The 21514-nt window shown below is 53.3% G+C and overlaps 1 protein-coding gene across 2 annotated transcripts; it reads left to right on the forward strand.

Annotated features, from left to right (window-relative positions):
* Positions 1 to 12: 12 nt before the first annotated feature.
* Positions 13 to 20517, forward strand: EHD2 (EH domain containing 2). Of its 2 annotated transcripts, none has more exons than XM_066373867.1 (6): positions 13 to 124; positions 2557 to 3021; positions 3811 to 3908; positions 7882 to 8294; positions 14638 to 14802; positions 18755 to 20517. In XM_066373867.1, exons 2-6 carry the CDS (start codon positions 2618 to 2620, stop codon positions 19304 to 19306), a joined length of 1632 nt encoding a protein of 543 aa, XP_066229964.1. In that variant the 5' UTR covers positions 13 to 124; positions 2557 to 2617; the 3' UTR covers positions 19307 to 20517. The 2 variants fall into 2 exon arrangements, with proteins under 2 accessions (XP_066229964.1, XP_066229965.1); XM_066373868.1 differs by having other exon boundaries at positions 15 to 124; positions 2561 to 3021.
* Positions 20518 to 21514: the final 997 nt, after the last annotated feature.

Consider the following 21514-nt stretch of genomic DNA (forward strand, 5'->3'; position numbering starts at 1 on the left):
CTCCTTCTGGCTCCGGGCCCCACCCGGCTCAGACGGCTCCGGGACGGGACCAAAAGCACAGGCCGCTCTGTGGGCGCCTCGGATCCCCGTGGGACCCCCGCCCAGCCGCCTGCGCACCCCATCGGTGAGTGGCCCCCGACCTCAGCTGTCGCCCCCAGTCCCAGGCCGTGGAGCCCCGAGCTTGCCCTGGCTCTTGGTTTAGTCGCCTGCTCGCCCAAAACCCTCAGCCCCCATCCCACAGTGTGTAACGGTCTCCCGGTCCCCAGTCCCTCCTGAAACCTGTCTGTCTCCTCCGCTCTTCTCAGCCCCTTCCAGTCTGTAACAGTGTCCGCCGCTCTCTGCGTCCCTCCCAGTTTTGCCCAGTCTTCTCCACTCCCCTCTGTCTCCACCAGTTGCTCTCAATTCCCTTCCCCATGCTCTCAGCTAGGGGAGACCCCCTCCTTGAGCTCTCGCTCCACCGCCCTCATCCATCTCGGTCCTACTTGGTCCTCCGCCTACCCAAGAGCTCCCTTCCTACCTCACCAACTCCGTTGCCGTCTGGCCACTTCAGGCGTCCTTCCAGCATGTCCCCCGGAGCCCTCCCTCTTAGGATACTACCCACAACCCTCTGCCAATGTCCCAGGGCCCAGCTCCTGCCTCTTTACCTCTCTTTCACCAACTCCTTTTTCTTTTCCTTTTTTAAAAAGTCATTATGATCGTATGGATTTTTAACATATTTGATTTGCAATTGTTTTTGATGCTCAAACTGTCTGATCTTTGGCCAGTGGCAGCCCCCTCAGGCTGGGTCCTGTGTCCCTGTGACATACCCCATTTGTCTTTAAGTGCTTCCTCATTGTCTGACCTAGGCTCACTTCTTTCTCTGCTCCAGCCCAAGAATCAGCCATGTCTCTTAGAAGCCCCAGTTCCTTTCTTTTTAAAAAAATTTTCTTTTTTGACCTTAGTGAGAGGAGAGAAAGGTGTGTGTGTGTGTGTGAGCAGTCAGGAAGCACCAACTTGCAGTCACTGCTTCTCCTACATGCCTTAACTGGGCAAGCCTAGAGTGTCCAACTGGGGACCTCAGCATTCCAGGTCGAGGCTCTATCCACTGGGCCACCACAGGTCAGGCTGCCACAGTTTCTTTTAGAGGAAAATGATATTTAGAGACTCCAATCTGACCAAAAGCTGGTTCTGGGAAAAGATCAGTAAAATTATAAGCATCTACCTAGATTGGTCAAGGAAATTAAAAAAGAAGGACACCAGGAATGAAGGTGGAGACATCACTACAGAGCCTACAGAGAGTGAAAGGCTAGGAAGGGACTTTAGAGAACAACAGTCTGGGTGTTGGGGGTGCTCACTGCTGCTGGGTTGCTAATTCTTTCTCTACCTAATTCTTTAGACCTATGATTGCAGGCTCTGAGGTCAGGTTGCCTGGAGTCCCAGCTTGAGCACTTTCCAGTCCATTGAACAAGTTATTGCTATCTTCCTAAGCCTCTGTTTTCTGGTCAAAAAAGTAAGAATAACAATAGCTCTACCTTACAAAGCTGTTATGATGATTAAATAAAGTAGAGCAGTGTCTGGCAGGCAGTGGTCATAAATGTTGAGTTCTTATTCTTGTGAATACCTCAGGCCTCCTGACCTGGATGCACCTGGGCAATTTCTCAGCTTTATTTCTCACCCCTCCTACTCCTGCCCATGAGTCCAGCCACCCCTTCCACACACTTCACAGCTCCTGACACATGGAGTGATTTCAGCAACAATGTGTGAAATGATGGAAGGGGAAGGGGGAGGAAGAGAAGAATGAAGGAATGAGGGAATAAAATATATATATATATATATATATATATATATATATATATATATATATATTTTTTTTTTTTTTTTTTTTATTTTTTTTTTGTATTTTTCTGAAGCTGGAAACGGGGAGAGACAGTCAGACAGACTCCAGCATGCACCCGACTGGGATCCACCCAGCACGCCCACCAGGGGCAACGCTTTGCCCACCAGGGGGCGATGCTCTGCCCCTCCGGGGCGTCGCTCTGCCACGACCAGAGCCACTCTAGCACCTGGGGCAGAGGCCAAGGAGCCATCCCCAGCGCCCGGGCCATCTTTGCTCCAATGGAGCCTTGGTTGCGGGAGGGGAAGAGAGAGACAGAGAGGAAGGAGGGGGTGGAGAAGCAAATGGGCGCTTCTCCTGTGTGCCCTGGCCGGGAATCGAACCCGGGTCCCCCACACGCCAGGCCGATGCTCTACCGCTGAGCCAATCGGCCAGGGCCGAGGGAATATATTTTTTTTCTGGGCAGCTTCTGCATCCTTCTCTTTGTCCATCCCTTGGTCTGCCACCACCAATCCCCCTTCTTCAGCCATTCCACCATTAATTTCTCTCTGCCTCCCATTGGAGGAGAAGTCACCTTCTTCCTCCTCCAGCATCACCTCCTACCATCCATCATCAGTACTCACTGCTCCTCCCACTCTGCCCGCTCCTCCATCCTTCTCATCTCAATCCACCTTCCAGCTCCTTCCCCTCTCCTCCTCCTCCACTAGGCAGTCCCCCATCAACACCTCCTCGTTTTCCCTCAGACAGCTCTCCTCCTGTGCATCTCCCTTGGCCGGTGAGCCCAGTGGGTAGTGTGCAGCCACCATGTTCAGCTGGATGAAGCGGAGTGGGGCTCGGGGCCAGCAGCCTGAGGCCATCCGCACAGTGACCTCGTCCCTCAAGGAGCTGTACCGCACCAAGCTGCTGCCCCTGGAGGAACACTACCGCTTTGGAGACTTCCACTCGCCTGCCCTGGAGGATGCCGACTTCGATGGCAAGCCCATGGTGCTGGTGGCTGGCCAGTACAGCACAGGCAAGACCAGCTTCATCCAGTACCTGCTGGAGCAGGAGGTGCCAGGCTCTCGCGTGGGGCCTGAGCCCACCACCGACTGCTTTGTGGCTGTCATGCACGGTGACACTGAGGGCATCGTGCCGGGTAACGCCCTTGTTGTTGACCCAGAGAAGCCTTTCCGAAAACTCAACCCCTTTGGAAACACTTTCCTCAACAGGTGTGCAGCCTAGTCAGAGGGCATCTTCCCTTCTGTGTTTTTCTCCTTTTCAACCCCAATTCCCTCCTCTCTCTCCGATCCTTCCCCTTCCTGCCTCTGCTCTTCTGCCTTCCTCAGGGGAGCAGGTAAGCCAGGGGAGCCAGCCTACCTGGGCTCTGCTTCTGCCCAGCTGGGTTGCCTTGGGTAAATGACTTGACCTCTCTGTGCCTCTCTTATCCTCATCTGGAAAATGGGGATAACCATAGTCTCCATTCCACAGGATTGTTTCAAGGACTAAATAAATTGTAATACATAAAAGTGATGAGAACAGAACTTCCTCTTTCTTTTTTAAGTGAGAAAAGGGGAGATAAAAGGACAGACTTCCACACGCACCCCAACCAGGATCTACCTGGCAACCCCGGTCTGGGCCAATGCTTGAATCAACCAAGCAATCCTCAGTGCCTGAGGCCGAGATTTGGACCAACTGAGCTGCTGGCTGCAGGAGGGGAAGAGAGAAAGAAGGGGGAGAGGGAGGAGGAGAGAAGCAGATGGTTGCTTCTCTTGTGTGCCCTGATCAGGAATCGAACCTGGGATGTCCATATGCTGGGCTGACCCTCCATCCACTGAGCCAAGCAGCAAGGGCTGGCTCTGATTTTTTTTTACAGTTATTATTTTCTGTACTGATCTTTTTCTTTTTAAGTCTTCCCTTTTCTGAACCCAATTTAACTAACCTCTGTGCAGTGCTGGTTTCTCTTCTGTGTCTTCTCCTGTCTCTCCTTGCATTGACCCCTGCCCTTCCTTCTACCCTAGGTTCATGTGTGCCCAGCTCCCTAATCAGGTCCTGGAGAGCATTAGTATCATTGACACCCCGGGCATCCTGTCTGGTGCCAAACAGAGAGTGAGCCGTGGTGAGTGAGGCTGGATTCCTGGGTCTGACTGGCGGGGCTGGGGGTCTGGACTCCCGGGTCTGAGGGGCGGGGCTGGGGGGTTTGGATTCCCGAGTCTGAGGAGGGCGGGGCTGGGGGTCTGGACTCCCAGGTCTGAAGAGGGACGAGCCGGGGCCCAGACTCAGACTGCAGGGACTCCTAGGCCAGAGGGAGGAGGCCCTGGTCTCTGCTAGGACTTGCCCTTGTGTCAGCTGGCCCTGTGCTGGCTGGTACTGGAAGGGAACTGGTGGAAAGGAGGCCGTGATTCTCCGTGTTGGCACCGGTGGGGGAGGCGGGTGGGTGAACACGTGTGAACAGGCCGCAGCTGCACGTCTGGGCGGGCTGAAGGGAGGAGAGGGAGTGTTCGAGAAAGAGACAGGGAGAGACACACAAAGTAAGAGACAGAGATTCTGAGAGCGAGGCAGGGAGACAGAGAGACAAGAGGCCCGGAGGGAAGGGAGGCCCTGGGCGCTGAGCTCCTCGCTGGGTCTGGGCCGCAGATGGGGCTGTGAAGGGGCTGGGAGGGGGACCTGGGCGGGGGCCAAGGCCGGGCCTGGAATTTATAAACAGCTGTGCAGGGGGAGCGGCAGGAGGCGAATTCCAGCGGGGCCTCCAGAGCCCGGCCCCCACCGCCCTCTGCATCTGCGCCCCGCACCGCCGCCCCAGCGTTCAGGGCCCCGCCCCGCGCCTCGGAGGCCGGGAACTGGGGCAAAAGAGGCCGCAGTGTAGGCCAAAGGGGGCCGGGAGTCTGGGCCACGGGGCAGGGCGAGGGCGCGGAGGGTAACGGTGTCCCTAGCTGCGGCCCAGCGACGCGCGTCCCCGGGGAGAAAGGCAGGGGGCAGCTGCGGAACTGATTGGGAGGGCGCACTGCCAGCCGCCGGGGGAGGCGGGTGGGCGGGGGGAGGGGGTTCCTGGGAGAACCGAAGGGAGCGGTGTCTCCAACCAGAGCAGGGGTGCCGCGTGCCGTGCCCAAAGGCAGTGGCGGGGGCGGGGTGGGGTGAGAGTAGAGAACAGGGTCTCCTTCCCTGACAGTGGGGATAGAGTAAGAGGAGGGGAGTCTGTCCGCCCCTCTGTCTGAGTGTGTTGTGTGTCCGGGGGCCTGTGCCTGTGACTTCTGGCTGTGACTTCGTGTGTCCCTGAAGAGATGTGGAGCTGTGGGTGACTTGGAGGGCTGTGATGGTATCTCTGTACAGTTGTGTGTTGTGTGTACAGGTGAGAGTGTGTGCACGTGTGCCGGGGTGTGTCTTTTGTGGAACTGTGTGTAGTTTTGTCCGGGTGCCTTTGGATCTGGAAGGGGTGGTTGTGGGTGTGAAGGTGTGCTTCTGTGCTGTGTGTGCGTGCTGGTGGCTGCTACTTTATGCGGGTCTCACAGTGTCTTTGTGAGTGTGTGACCAAGAATATCTGTGTAGGTCCTAGATTGTGAGCAAGAGTGTGTCCGGGAGTCTGCAGCTTGGAGTCTGTGACCAGGTGTCTGTGGGGTGTGCACCTGTGTGTGAGCCCGCATGTGTGCGCACACTGCTGGGCTGTGTGGCTGCCTCTGCATGCAGTATCTGTGGATGTGCATGTGTGTACACTCAATGGGGCCCTCTGGCAGAGTTCAAATCTGGGCTCTGCTATTTTTAAACTGTGGGGCCTTGGGCAAGCTACCGGTACTTAACCTCTGTGCCTCAGTTTCTTCATCTGTAAAATAGGAATAATAATGGTATCAGCCTCAGTGGTTGCACTGGGGGTTAAAATTAAATGTCAAAATGTGCAGAGCCTGAAAACAGTGTGCATCACACAGTAGGTGCTATGGAAGTGCTAATGTGACTTCCCTGTGTAAGTGCGCATGTGCCAGGTTCCTCTCTGCCACGTCTCCCATTCCCACGCTGACTCAATCTTCCTCCCTCCTTCCCTTCTGCATGAAACACTCTTTCCGAATCCGGGCTGGTGCGTGTGTTTGTGTAAACACTGGCGAGGGGGGAGCCCCAGCTGCCATCCCTCTGGTGACCAGCCGGTCCTTTCTCCCCCCAAACACTCTCCTCCACCCCACCCATCTAGTGCCCAGCAACCGCAAGGAGCCTGCTTCCTGATGGCCCAGCACCCAGCTCCCCAGCTAAGCATGGAGGCCCTTGGAGGATCCTCCTACCTGTGTGTCTTGAGAGAGTCCCTTAATCTTTCTGTGCCTTAATTTCCTCATCTGGAAAATGGGGGTCATAAAAGTGTGTGTCTTCCTGGGGTTGTTTTGAAGGTTCAGTGAGGAATCTGGGACAGCTTGAAGTGATGTCAAGTGAATCAGCTCTGGTTCCCTGTTCTGCCAGTTAACTCCTCTTCCCCTGGGTGGCCACTCCATGGTCCCTCCTCCTCCTCCTCCTCCTCCTCCTCCTCCTCTTCCTCCTCCTCCTCCTCCTCCTCCTCCTCCTCCTCCTCCTCCTCCTCCTCCGAGAAGCCCTCCCTGACCCCCCAGGCTGGGTCACGTGCCCCCTCTGGGCTCTTGCAGCTCCCTGCGCTCTCCTATCCAGCCTGATGACTCTGGGGACAGGTCTGGGTCCCCAATAGACTGTGATCCCTGTAAGGACAGGATGGGGCTGCCTGAGCAAGCTGTGTCCCCAGCACAGAGCAAATACCTCTGGGGAGGGTCCCTGAACAACCCCCAACCCTGGCCCCTGCCACGGTGTCTGGCCTGCATCATGACTAATACCTGCTGAGCACTTACCAGGCACTCAGCACTGTTTGTTTTTTCAACAGTTTTATTGTGGTATAATTTACATGCCTTAAACTCACCTATTTTAAGTGTATAGTTCAATGCCAGGTACTGTTTTAAGCTCTCCATATGCATTAGCTCATTTACACTGCTCACAAATATTAGGGGATCAGGGAACTTGCAGATACTCCAGTACTTTCAGCCTTTTGTATAGTGCATTTTCACTGATGAAATAAAAGCTGGTTTTGCATTTCATTTGCATAATTGAACTTTCTTTGACTTTGCTTTTCTGATGTTTTCGTTTACTAAAAAAAATCAAATGCTTCTTTTTTTTATCACTTTATATTCATTTTGAAATACTTCCTAATTTCTGTGAGCAGTATATATTCTTTTAATCTTCATAACAGTCCTACAAGGTCGGTTTTATTATGATTTCCGTTTTACAGAAGAGGAAACAGAGGCTCAGAGAGGTTTCCTACTTGCTTAAAGTAACAGAGCTGATAGGGGCAAAGCCAGATTTAAACCCATGTCTTCCTGACTTGGAAGACCTCTCTGTTTTCCCAAGCATTGCTTGGGAGCAAACGGTGTGAATGAATGAGTGAATGGTGAAATGAATGGTGAAAAGGAATGAATGAATGAGAGCAGTAATCAGTTGTTGGGATGGGTGCTCCACAAAGACAAGGACCTTGTTTGTGTGTCCTTTGTGGTATTAGGATCTGGCACACACTGAGGCTCTCAGTGAATATTGTTGAATACATTTATGATATTTAATATCTGCTAGGACAAGAGCATAGCCAGGGCCAATATCAACTCTCTAGTTGCTGGATTGTGTGGAGATCCAACAGGTCTGGGTGGGGCTGGGGTGATGGAGGTACTTAGGGGACTGGGGTGTCCATAGACGCACAGCTATTAGGAAACACTTCAGTATTTTAACAACCTGTACATCTAGACCAATGCACAACACTAGTATCTGCTGAATGAATGAATGCATGAATGAATGAATGAATGAGGGAAGGGTGGTGATTGCCCCGGTAGCTAGATGGCTTGAGGGACTGGGACCAGAGTGATGGGGGAAATTTGGGGGGCTGCGAAGCCAGAGCAGTGGGATACTCTGGGGACCTTCTCTATTTCACATAGAAAAGGATTTTGATAGTGAGAACCCTGGACATCTGGACAGATATGAACCCAAAGGAATGGATGCCCCCAGATGGCTGGAGGTTGGGGGCTGATCTTTGCCCCCCCCTCCGACCCCACCCCCACCCCCACCCCCAGGCTATGACTTCCCAGCGGTGCTGCGCTGGTTCGCTGAGCGCGTGGACCTCATCATCCTGCTGTTCGATGCGCACAAGCTGGAGATCTCCGACGAGTTCTCTGAGGCCATCGGCGCACTGCGCGGCCACGAGGACAAGATCCGAGTGGTTCTCAACAAGGCCGACATGGTGGAGACTCAGCAGCTGATGCGCGTCTACGGGGCGCTCATGTGGGCGCTGGGCAAGGTTGTGGGCACGCCCGAGGTGCTGCGCGTCTACATCGGCTCCTTCTGGTCCCAGCCCCTCCTCGTGCCGGACAACCGGCGCCTCTTTGAGCTGGAGGAGCAGGACCTTTTCCGCGACATCCAGGGCCTGCCGCGCCACGCTGCCCTGCGCAAGCTCAATGACCTGGTGAAGAGGGCCCGGCTGGTGCGGGTGAGCAGTCCTGGGGCGATGGTGGGCAGTACTGAAGGGCCAGGGTGGCAGGGGCAGCTCTAGCATTTCCTCTGACCTCCTCTCTTTGGTTACTTGTCGTGGACTTACTGCTCTCGGATTAACTAGTTGTCTAATCAGAGTTCTCCAGGCTGGGTCAGTCTGGTGCAAAGTGGACTGGAGGAAGCAGAATTAATTACGTGGAAAATTGTTCCTCTACTCTTGCATTCTTGTCTCTTTTCTGTTCTATTATTTCTTCATTTATTACCTACAACTAGTCAGACTGTATCATGTGCTGCCCAGGACTCCTGTCTCACTCAGCAAAAGCCAAGCCCTCCCTGTGGTCCACAGTTGACCCCTTCCACCTCCACCCTGCTTTTCCTCTCTATCCTCATCTTCTACTCCTTTCCCACCATTCACTGTACTTCACGCTGGCCTCCCCAGTCCTACCTCAGGACCTTTGTACTTGCCGTTTCCTCTTCTTGGAGACCTCTCTCTACTCACCCCCTCCCACCTGGCTATCCACCTGGCTCACTTGTCACCTCCTTTTGTCTTTATTCAAGTGCCACCTCTCAGAAAGGCTTCCCTGCCTGCCCTCCCTTTTAATGAAAATAACTCCTCCCCTCCCTCCTGCAAGTCCTGCTTTATCCATGTTGCAGCTTTCTTCACAGTGTTCATTACTACCTCGTCCTATGTTAGCCATTCATTGGGCTTCGGTGTTTGTTGCCGTCTCCTCCACTTGCACTTAAGCTCTACAGAAGCAGGGATCTTCCTTTGAATTTGTCTCCCACTGTATCCCCAGCTCCTGGAACAGGGTTTGTGTTCAGTAAATATTTATTGAATGAATGGCATTGAACAAACACTCACATTCAACAAAATCTCTCCTGTGCCTGGCCCTGTGCCGTGTAATGCAGGGCAGTCCCATTTCCAGACAGTGATCTCAGACTCCCAGCGTGTCAGGGCCAGGACTGGGGAGTCCAGGGGGGAATCAGAGAAGGCTTTTTGGGGGAGAGGGCACTTGAGCTGCAAACTGGATGATGAGGAGGGGAAGGGATTCTGAGTGGGAGCAGCACGGACTGGAGATGAGAACAAGGCTAGTTCAAGGAAAAGGGAAAATGGCGGCTGAACCTAGTGCAGGAAGTACAAGTAACTGAACCTGAGGCTGGGCAGGTGGGTGGGAGTCGGAGCACCCGGGGCAGTGGCCAGGAACATGCACTTTGTCCCAAGGGTCCTAGGGAGCCATGGAAGTGTTCAGAGCAAGGGAGGCAAAGGCACTGGGGAGGCCAGGAAGGGTTCAGCCTAAGGGAGGGACAGCGTCAGACTAGCTGCCTTCTGGAGGGTGGATTCAAGGGGTGAGATGGGCGCAGACCAGGAGGAGGCTGGGCACTGAGGAATGAGGAGGAGCCTGGATCAGGACAAGGTCTTGGGAGGGGGAGGAGAGCACTGGTTTCAGAGCGATTTTGGAGGCCAAATGGAACATTCATAGGGGAGCCTGCCAGGCTGGGGGTGGGGCAGGAAGCCGGGCAAGCAAGGAGTCCCAGAAGGTTAAGGAGCCAGAGGTGTTGGTTTAAGAAGCAGCAAGAGGGGGTGAGTCAGAGCCCCCACCCCCACCCCAGGAATCCTCCGTGGAAGGAGGGCCCGGTGTGGAGGTGTGGACTGGAGCCTTGAGAACCCACCTTTCTTTCCTTCTCTGCCCAGGCTCCGCACTGCCTCCGCCTGTCTCTCTCTCTCTGACTCTCTCTCATATATATAATATATTTCTACCTCTTTCTCAGTTTCTCTCTTTTATTCTTTAACTTTTTTCTCTTCCTCTCTCCTCTCTGTTTCTCTCTTCTTTTATCCCTTTCATTCTCTCTCCTCTGACTCCTCTCTCCTTCTCTCCCTCTCTCATTCTATCTATCATCTATCTATCTATCTATCATCTATCATCTATCTATCATCTATCATCTATCATCTATCTATCTCCTTCCATCTCTGTCTTCCTCAGTCCCAAACCCCTTCAGGAGGCACACAGCGGGCGGGAGCTGGAGGCCAGGGCCCCAGGACTGAGGGGCAGGATTGGGCCGGACACCTGGTACCCCCGCCAGACAGGAGGCGGCTCCGGAAACCTGGACAAACCCCGGAGTCCGGGACCCGTGCCCTGGCCCACCCTACCCTCCCACCTTATCTCTTCCTGGCACCTTCCCCCACTTCCTCTCTGGAAAAGCCATCAGCGCCCTCCCAGCCTCCCCTCTTCTGGGCCACCGAGGAGCCGCCCTTAGACCCCGCCCCCTCATCCCATTGGCTCGTTTCCACATGCCACGCCCAGCACACTGGCCAGACCCCTGCCCTGATGGTCCCTCACACCTACAGACCACTCCTTCCCCTTCCTCCTGCAGATCCAACCTTGGATCCCCAGTGCTGTTCAAGGCACAGCCTCCGCTGTGACCAAGCCTCACTGCCCCTCCCCTGCTCCATGTCACCTGCTCAGCCCTCATGTAGGATTCTCCCACCATCAAACAGCCTCTTCCCCAGAGGTACAAAGCCTTTCTGGACTCTGGGTAGCTACCCCTCTTCACGAGGTAGAGTGTGGGTGAGTCCTCTGGCCCCGCCCTTCAGTTGTGAGAGCTGCTAAAAGGGGCGATTTCACCGCGCTGTGATACACGAGGCCAAGGGCTTGGGCAGGTCTGAGTCTAAAGCGGCCACGTGCCCTGAACCTGCCTGCTGAGCTTCTCTGAGCGGCCCAGTAACATTCATTCAACAAACAGTTACTGTCTGCAACGTGCCTCTTCACTGTTCCAGGCCCTACAGATACAGCAGGGAGCAAACCAGATGGAATTTCTTTTCTTGTAGAATTACTTTTTAATGCGAAAGTGGGTATTAAATTAATCTATCACATTATATTGTATGTCATAAGGATTATGAAGAAAAATGAGGTGGAGGAAAGAGATTGGTGAGGGACTCTTTCAGGGACAGTAGTGAGGGTCTCCCAGAGGAGGTGATATTTGAGCAGGGGCCTGAAGGAGGGAAAGGGAGAGCTGGGTGGAGATCTGGGGGAGACCATACCAATCAGAGGAAACACTAAAATGCAAAGGCCCCGAGGAAGGAACATGCTTGAACAAGTAGCCCAAGGAGGCTGGAGGAGACAGAGTGGTGGAGGTGGGAGGGGGTGAGGATTCAGATCCAGAGTCACCAAAATTTTTAGCATTCTTAACTTATGATTCATTTAGTCAGTGTTTTTAATTGAGCATTTAAGACCATCTCACAGTAAAGCATTCATGTTCTGTCAAATATGCCCCTTCCTGCCCTGGATCCCACCAGCTCTGAGGGTCTCTTCCCTAGAAGTGGCCCCACGAATGTTTCTTGTGCCTTTCCCTAGAGAGATTGTTTTTATTTAAGCATATATGTTTACTTATTTAGCTTCCTATTTAAGTGGGACATAGTATGCTCATTACTCTGCCCTCCTTGTTTGTCTTTTGATAACATATGAGATTGTGGCTCAGAGTTGCCCTAGTTAACTGGCTTATTCTACAAATATTTTTTGAGTGTTTTCTGTGCACATGGTGCCAGTGCTGAAGTCCTATTCCTCCTGGAGCTCACATTCTGATGGAAAGAGACAGAATAAATGAACCAACAAATAAGTAAAATAATAATAAATGTTGTGAACAGAACAATAAAGGTAAAGATAGAAAATAATTGGGTGGTAGCGGTTGGGGCACCTGCTTCCTATAGGATGGCTTGTGTGAGGAAGTGGCCTCAAAAGGAAGCTGAGGAAGCCAGCTGCAGAGAGTGGCATATGCAAAGGCCCTGAGGTGGGAAAGGGTGGATATCTGGTTAACCCAGGAAGGCAAGTGAGGAAGCTGGAGCAGTGAATGGGGAGAGATACTGTTAGATGAAGTGGCAGGAGTCAAATAATGTAGAGCAGTGCTTCCCAAAACTTTCAGTCTTGGGATGTCATTACACTCTTAAAAATTATTGGCCCTGGCCCATTGGCTCGGCGGATAGAACATCTGCCTGGCATGCGGAAGTTCTGGGTTTGATCCCCAATCAGGCACACATGAGAAACTACTATCTGTTGCTCTTTTCCTCCTTCTCCTCCTTCTCTCCCTCTGCCCCTCTCACAGTCAGTGGCTCGATTGGTTAGAGCATTGGCCCGGGGCACTGTGGATAGCTCGGTTGATTCAAGCATCGGTCTTAGATGGGGGTCGCCAGGTGGATCCCGGTCAGGGCGCATGCAGGAGTCTGTCTCTCTATCTCCTCTCCTCTCACATAAAAAAAAAAAAAAAAAAAAATGAGAGCCTCAAAGAATTTGTATGTACATAGACTAAATCTGTCTGTGTTGGTTATATTAGAATTTGAAACTGAGCCTGACCTGTGGTGACACAGTGGATAAAGAGTCAACCTGGAATGCTGAGGTTGCCGGTATGAAATCCCGGGGCTTGCCTGGTCAAGGCACATGTAAAAAGAACCATGAGTTGATGCTTCCCGCTTCTCCATCCCCCTTTCTCTCTCTCTCCTCCCTCTAAAAATAATTTTAAAAAATTAGAATTTAAAACTGAGAGAACATCTAATGTTATCTCATAATATTAATGAACCAATAACTAATAGTTACGTAGTTATTTAGTAGTCATTTGTTATAAATGTTATCGGTAGGTTATTGATAATGTTAATTTATATTAATAAATATCAGTAATAATATTATAAGATCATTTAAAATAACAACTGTGAGTTAACCTAACATATGTTTTATATAAATTAACTATTTTTGAAACAAAAAAAAATTAGGAAGGACAGTGAACCTGTTTTACATTTTTGCAAATCTCTTTAATGTCTGGCTTCCCATATCTTGTAGTCTTAAAGAAAACTCTTCTGTCCACTTGGGAGGAAATGAGAAGTAAAAAAGATAAATAGTGCCTTACTATTATTATTCAAATACTTTTGATTGGGTGAACCCCTAAAGTGTCTCAGGACCTCCTGGGGTTCCCCAGACCACACTTTGAAAATTGCTACTGCAGGATCTTCTTGGCTGTGGTAGGAGGTGTTTTTTTTGTTTTGTTTTGTTTTTTTGTATTTTTCTGAAGCTGGAAACGGGGAGAGACAGTCAGACAGACTCCCGCATGTGCCCGACCAGGATCCACCCGGCACGCCCACCAGGGGCGACGCTCTGCCCACCAGGGGGCGATGCTCTGCCCCTCCAGGGCGTCGCTCTGCCGCTACCAGAGCCACTCTAGCGCCTGGGGCAGAGGCCAAGGAGCCATCCCCAGCGCCCGGGCCATCCTTGCTCCAATGGAGCCTTGGCTGCGGGAGGGGAAGAGAGAGACAGAGAGGAAGGAGGGGGTGGGGGTGGAGAAGCAAATGGGTGCTTCTCCTATGTGCCCTGGCCGGGAATCGAACCCTGGTCCCCCGCACGCCAGGCCGACGTGTGGTAGGAGTTTTGAACTTGGGTGAAAAGCAGATGGAGACTTTGGAGAAGAATCTTGTCTGGTGGTTGTTCCTTTAAAAAATCCTCCAGCTGCTGCTGCTGCTACATGGAGAAGGGTTTGTACGGACAAGAAGAGAAGCCAGGAGACCAGTGGGGTGACCTGTGTGTCTGCCCAGGCAAGAGATGCTGACTGGGGTGGTGGCCACTGAGGCTGAGGGAAATGACATATTTATTTATTTATTTTAAATTTTTTCATTGATTGGGGGGTGGGAGAGAGAAAGAAGCATCAGCTCATTATTCTATCTAATTGTTCCATTTGTGCACTCACTGGTTGCTTCTTATATGTGCCCTGACCAGGGTTCGAACCCTTGATCTTGATGTGCCAGGATATCTCTCTATTCACTGAACCACCAGGCCAGGGCTGAATGAGAGATTTAGGAAGAAATAAGGAAAGAGCCCACTATGGTGTTGGAGGTGTGAGGAGTAAGAAGATTGAAATTAGGAGTAATTTTCAGATTCCTGGCCTCCACTGAGGAGGGAGAAGTGGGGGTGCACAGCTGAGGGGGACACAGCTCTGGGGGCCGGCCCAAATGCCACAGAGGGTGTCATATAAGACGGAGCTGTCCAGAAATGTGGACAAGTCGATCAGCTCTGAGCCTTGAGCTTCAGGGAGAGGGCTGGTCTGGTCTATAGATTTGGGGGTGCACTGTGGCTGCACTGCAGGGTGTTTAAGCCACAGGAGGGGCCGAGAGTGCCTAGGAGCCTTCTACCTGTGATGGCAACAGGACAGCAGCTCACCTGCAACTGTCCGAGATGCAAACTCTCGGCCCCGCCCCGAGCCACGTGCATCAGCAACTGTGGGGGGGGGGAGGCCTGGGAACCTGTTTCAGCGAGCCCACCAGCTGACTGTGAGGCGGGCTCAGGCGCCGACACCCCTTCCTGCAGGTTCACACGTACATCATCAGTTACCTGAAGAAGGAGATGCCCTCCGTATTTGGGAAGGAAAACAAGAAGAAGCAGCTGATCCTCAAGCTGCCTGTCATCTTCGCTAAGATTCAGCTGGAGCATCATATATCCCCCGGCGACTTCCCAGACTGCCAGAAGATGCAGGTGGGAGGCCCCACGGGTGCGGGCGGGTGCCAGCAGGTTGACGGAGGGAGAGTCGACAGAGGGTTGGCTTTTGTGGGCTCCCAGACAGGGCCTCGCAAACGGGAGGGATGGATGGCAGGTTCTCAGAAGCACCTTCCGCAAATAGTTCCATGGGAGCGTCGTTTTATGAGTTAGGATAAGGGAGTGCAGAAAAACTCCAGATAACTGTGGCTTAGTTAGAAGTTTATTTCTCTCCTTCATACAAGTTCTGGAAGTTGATTTAGGGCTGGTTTGGTGCTTCACAGAGCCTGGGACCCAAGCCCTTTCTTAGTTAGCTCCCCTCCATGTCTGGTCTTCAGTCCCAAGAATCCCTCATGGTACAAAATGGCTGTGGAAACTCCAGCCCTTGTGTCTGCATTCCAGCCAGCAAGAAATGGGAAGGGGAAAGGAAGCTAATGGGATAGTCTCTTTCTTTATAGAACAGTGCTGTCCAATAGTACTTCCTACTATGATGTGTTGGAATCCATGGGAGTCCGAAAGACCAGAGTAACAGGCTTTATTGAAAGGAAGAAAGGAACCCTGCTGGGCACTTCTCCTGGGGGAGAAGAGCACCGGTTACAGACTAGGGGCGAGTTATGTAGTGTTTGGGAGAGCCTGAGGGGATACTGAGGCAAAAGTCCTGGTATGTCCGGAATGCTCCTCCTTGGGGGGCTTCGAGCATGTGGGTGTTGAATCAAAAGTCCTGGTGTGTCCAGAGCCCCTCCTTGGGGAAGCTTCTCAGCTTTTTAGAATTCCTCTGTCTCAGGGTCATTAGTCCAGTAAGGGTGAGGTCTGACAGATAAGCGGAACATCAAGAGGGCAGTTTGGAATTCACGTATCTATCATGATGAAAGCGCTTTATGCTGTGTGGTTCAAAATGGTAACCAGTAGCCACATTAGAACTGAAATTTTAGATTTTGTTTCATTTTAACTCGTTTAAATTCAAATAACCACATGTGGTTACTGTATTGAACAGGGCAGTTCTACTAAAATTGCACTTATAACTTGTGCTGACCTTCAGTTGGCCAGAATTTAATCACATGGCCACAGTCAACTGCAAGGGAAGCTGGGGAGCTAGGAAGTACGGTGTGTCTGTAAAGTCATGGTGCACTTTTGACCAGTCACAGGAAAGCAACAGAAGACGATAGAAATGTGAAATCTGCACCAAATGAAAGGAAAACCCTCCCAGTTTCTGTAGGATGATGTGGCAGCATGTGCGCATGCGCAGATGATGACGTAACACCGTGTATACAGTGGAGCAGCCCACGGCCATGCCAGTTGAGATGTGGACGGTACAGAGAAAAGTTCAGTTTGTTCTGTGGCTCACTAAATTCGAATCTGTGACCAAAGTGCAACGTGAATATCGGCGCGTTTATAACGAAGCGCCACCACATAGGAATAACATTACTCGGTGGGATAAGCAGTTGAAGGAAACCGGCAGTTTGGTGGAGAAACCCCGTTCTGGTAGGCCATCAGTCAGTGACGAGTCTGTAGAGACTATATGGGATAGCTACCTAAGGAGCCCTAAAGAATCTGTGCGTGAGCCCACATCAAACTGCACTGAATAGGTATGAAACTGGGAGAGTATTCCCTTTATTTGGGGCAGATTTCACATTTCTATCGTCTTTTGTTGCTTTCCTGTGACTGGTCAAAAGTGCATCATGACTTTACGGACACACTGTATAGTCTTTCTTCAAGGTGGCCCAGGTAACATTCAGGGTTCTAGTACTGAAGAAGAAGGGACAAATGGATCGTGGGGGACGAGTGGGAGGCTCCTCGCATGTCCAGGCCTAGGATTAGCAAGTGCTGGGGATGCACTGGGTCTGGGTGTGGTAGCGTGGAGGATAAATGACGAGCTACTGGAAGTGGGCAGGACACGAGTGACCAAATGACCATGAAGACAGAAGTCCTGGCCCAGGCATGGAGATGAGGACTAGCTCCTACCCAGGCTGAACCTGTTTTGAGGACTGATATTCAAAGCCTGTGTGACCTTTGGGTCTAAGATGTCTCCAACCCAAGACTGAGGAATTAGGGTAGAGTGAATTCTGCCTAGACCCCTTACTAGCTTCATGAACTTGGGTAAATCACTTTGTTGTCTGAGCCTCAGTTTCTTCAACTGGAAAATTGGCATCCTGACAGTGTCTGCCTATTGCCGTGAATACCCGCCAGCTAATGTGTGTCAACAAGCCCCTAGGACAGTGTCTGGCACAGAGTTTGGACTAGACCAAGGCTTTTCAACCTTAGCATTACTGACATTTGGGGCCAGAGAATTCTTTTTTTTTATTTAAATTTTTATTTATTTAGTGAGAGAGAAAGAGAGCGAGAGAGAGAGAGAGAGAAGGTGGGGAAGAGCAGGAAGCATCAACTCCCATATGTGCCTTGACCAGGCAGGCCCAGGTTTTGAACCGGCGACCTCAGCATTCCAGGCCAACACTTTACCCAGAGAGCCTCCACAGGCCAGGCAGAGAATTCTTTGCTGCAGGATGTTTAGTGGCATCCCTGGCCTTTATCACCAGTAGCACTGCCCCCCAGCTGTGACAATCAAAAATGTTTCTAGCGCCTGACCAGGCAGTGGTGCAGTGGATAGAGCATCAGACTGGGATGCAGAGGACCCAGGTTTGAAACCCTGAGGTTGCTGGCTTGAGCACAGGCTCACTAGCTTGAGCATGGGATCATAGACATGACCACCATGGTCACTGGCTTGAAGCCCAGGGTCGCTGTCTTGCGCCCAAGGTCGCTGACTTGAGCAAGGGATCACTCGCTCTGCTGGAGCCCCCTGGTCAAGGTACATATGAGAAAGCAACAATGAACAACTAAGGAGAATAAGGAGCCACAATGAAGAATTGATGCATCTCATCTCTCTCCCTTCCTGTCTGTCCCTATCTGTCTTTCTCTCTGTTTCTCTCTCTGTCTCTGTCACACACACAAAATATGTTTCTAGAGCTTGCTACCTATCCCCTGGGGAACACCATTACTCCTGGTTGAGCACCACTGGGCTAGATAAATAGCAGCTGTTAATATGACACTGACATTTTTATGCAGACAAGTTCATTCAGCCTTTCCCACCCTCCAAATGAGGGGAGTGCTAGTGATCAACCTGGTTTACAGATGTGGACACTGAGGCTCAGAGAGACAAAGTCACTTACCCAAGGACACACAGCTCCTAAGTAGAAGGGCTAGGTGGGAACCCCAGCAGCCTGACCTTGGAGTTCTGCCCCCAACTTCACTGTTACCCTCCTCCCCCCATCTTTTTATGGTCACTATCATAGATCTCTCTGTCTTGGCTTTGGAAATTAATGTGATGCCATGATATGGGTCAGTCTTTGTTGTGACTCTCCCAGTGGAGGTGACTTCAGGCTGCCTGGGTGAGAAGCGGTGTGACCACAAACCCAGCCCCATAGCTGCTCATGCCAAAGAAGACCTCTTGAAGGCGGGTGTCCCAGGATCTCTTAATGATCTTTCTATCCCAAAGCTAACCTCTGCATTTGGCAGCGAGCCCCCTGGCTCTTTCTGTGTGTGGGGTAACAGAGCGGCAGGAATGGAATCTTCTTAATTTGCATCATGGTGGGGAACCGACTGGGCAGCTGGGGTGCCCAGGGGGCGGGCAGGCCTGGGGCTGACTCTCCAGCACTCTGGTAAAGCTGGGGCTGATGTCAAAATGTCTAGCAGCTGGCAAACGGCTGCGGCTCTGAGTCACCGGAGGTCCCCCAAGCTCTCTCTGCCCAGTGACTCTGGAGCACCCCTGGCACAGGGGGAGGGTCCATGAGACCCTGTTGCCCAAGTCCCTTCTGAGTGGTGGGCCCCCAAGCAGATATTCGAACACATCTGCACCTCTTGGTAAAGAGCTGCAATCTGAGCTGCTCAAGTGTCACGGTGCCACCATGGGACCGGGGCCTTGGGGGTGGTACACCCTGACTTCTCGTTGCCCCCTTAGGAGCTGCTGATGGCTCACGACTTCACCAAATTCCACTCGTTGAAGCCGAAGCTGCTGGAAGCCCTGGACGAGATGCTGACGCATGACATCGCCAAGCTCATGCCCCTGCTGCGGCAGGAGGAGCTGGAGAGCACCGAGGTGGGCGTGCAGGGCGGCGCTTTCGAGGGCACCCACATGGGCCCGTTTGTGGAGCGAGGGCCCGACGAGGCCCTGACGGATGGCGAGGAGGGCTCTGACGACGAGACTGAGTGGGTGGTGACTAAGGACAAATCCAAATACGACGAGATCTTCTACAACCTGGCGCCAGCCGACGGCAAGCTGAGCGGCACCAAGGCCAAGACCTGGATGGTGGGCACCAAGCTCCCCAACTCGGTGCTGGGGCGCATCTGGAAGCTGAGTGACGTTGACCGGGATGGCATGCTGGACGACGAGGAGTTTGCCTTGGCCAGCCACCTCATCGAGGCCAAGCTCGAGGGGCACGGGCTGCCCACCAACCTGCCCCGGCGCCTCGTGCCGCCCTCTAAGCGGCGCCACAAGGGCTCGGCAGAGTGAGCTGGCGCCGCCCGCTGGCCCTCCACCCCACTTGCCCTGCTGTGGCTCCCCAGCTTTGGTCAGCTGCACGCACGTCCCTACCCTGGCCCACACGAATCCTGCCTGCCCACCTTCCCAGCTGTAAGGATGGGGGTCACTCTGCTCCCCACCACCAGACAGAGGGGACCAAGGGAGGGGCAAGACTTCTCTGCTCACCCGTCACACCTCTGCCCGCCCATACACTTAGGCACATCACACCCATGGCAACACACACAGAGGCATCCATCCACTCACCATTCATTCAAGTATTTATTCAGCACCTACTACATTCAGTGTTTGGGGCTTGTTCTAGGCACTGGGGATTCCAGCAGAGAAGACAGACACACACACATCTGCCCTCATGGGGTCTACATCCTCAGGAAAGAGCACCTATATGTCAAACAGACCAGCCCTGGGCAGTCCGACCCTGGGTTCTGGGTTGGACCCCTCGCTTCTCCCCTTAAATGAGCAGCCACTTGGTTGAAATGACTAACAGGCCCCCCGCCTCACTTCTTGCCCTCCCAGGAAATGACCCCCCACTCCATCACGTCCTCAGGCCTTGGGACCACTAGGGGCTCAGAAAGGAGACACAACCTCCTACTTCCTCAAATGGACCCCTCTTAGCCCCTCTCCCCCAACTCTGGTCACATCCTACTTTAACAGGGATCTTTAGGAGACAGAAAAGCCCCTTCGACCTTGCTCCTCCCAGACTGAGCCCACTTTGAGGTATTTATGTCCTTTGCCCACCTGCCCTGGATTGAAAGCCCAGCCTGGCCCCTCTGCCCCCTTCAGCTGGTGGTCAGAATTTGAGACTGCTGGGGCCCAGCCTCAGTGCCCGCCATCAGTCCATATTTAAGTGGCGCCTCTGCCAAACATAAAGGACCTCAGGGCTTTATTTTAGTCCTCCTTTCAGGGATGTTGTCGGGGGACGGGCTCTTGGTGCTACAGCCGCCCCCCCTCTCCCCTACAGGAACCTCGCACCTCCCCCCTATCCCGCCATCACCCCATGTTAGTGCTTGACCCTGGTGAGGACCCTATGGAAAAGACGGCGAGAGTTACACAAGGGGACTATGCCCCCTCCGGGGTTCTGGCTGGGATTCCCACGCTCACCGTCTCCCCCGCCCCACGCCTGGGAGGGGCCTGTGAACGGAATAGCGGCCCCCGAGCGAATAAAGGCCAAGGCTTCGTTCCCAGTGGGAGTCAGGCTGTCTTGGGGATGGGCTGTGGGCGGGTTGCTCTGCCCCTGACCCTCCGGGGAGGGGAGGAGAGCCCGGGCAGGCCTTGAGCAAGGGGGGGTCCCCTCCAAGCTCTCGGCGGGGCGGAGGCCGTGACTCACTGCTGCGGAGCCTGATGATTCAGCCTGGGCTGGGGGCCAGCCCGACATATTTTCCGAAGAAAAGTTACTTGGGGGCCCTCCCTCCGGGACATCCCTCCCTCCCACCGCCCGCCGCGGGGGCCTGGGAACCGAGCCCTGGGGCGTGGGGTTGTGTGTGCGCGAGCTTGGGCACAACCTGCCCCTGCCCTGCCCGACAACGTACACCCATCCACCGGGGTACACAACTCCTGACACATCACCCCAGGGGCAAACGGGCTCCTGGAGGGGAGGAGGTGGGGCTGCCCGTAAGCCCACAGCGTGTGCGCGCCCGCTGAGGCCCAGGGGACTCTCGGCCTCCGCTACGCAGCGGACACACACCCAAGACCACACCCACGGCGCCCCGGGACACGGTGGCCCCGCGCTTTGCCCGCCCACGCGCGCCCGCTTTCGCGGCTCCCAGCGCCCTCTGGCGGACACTCGCGAGCAAGGCGGGCTGGTGGCCGACTCCCCCGTCCGAGGTGGTGTGGGCCTCGGGTTTTCCAGGGCCTGTCACCTTCCCGATGCTCTGCGCAATGGCCCAGCTGAGTTCCGCTGTGTGACTTCCCCGCTAGCTCCTTCCCTCCCTGTGCCTTTTTCCTTTTTGAGTCTAGAGCAGCCTTTATGCGGCCCAGGATCCCTTGGATGTTTGCCAGGGCCCGAGGGCCTCTGGGCTTCCTTCCTTATTTGTAAACAGTTAAGATTTAGTTGATTCTAGCCCTGGCCGGTTGGCTCAGCGGTAGAGCGTCGGCCTAGCGTGCAGAGGACCCGGGTTCGATTCCCGGCCAGGGCACACAGGAGAAGCGCCCATTTGCTTCTCCACCCCTCCGCCACGCTTT

The sequence above is a fragment of the Saccopteryx leptura genome, chromosome 3 (assembly GCF_036850995.1).
Source record: "Saccopteryx leptura isolate mSacLep1 chromosome 3, mSacLep1_pri_phased_curated, whole genome shotgun sequence".
Taxonomy (NCBI): domain Eukaryota; kingdom Metazoa; phylum Chordata; class Mammalia; order Chiroptera; family Emballonuridae; genus Saccopteryx; species Saccopteryx leptura.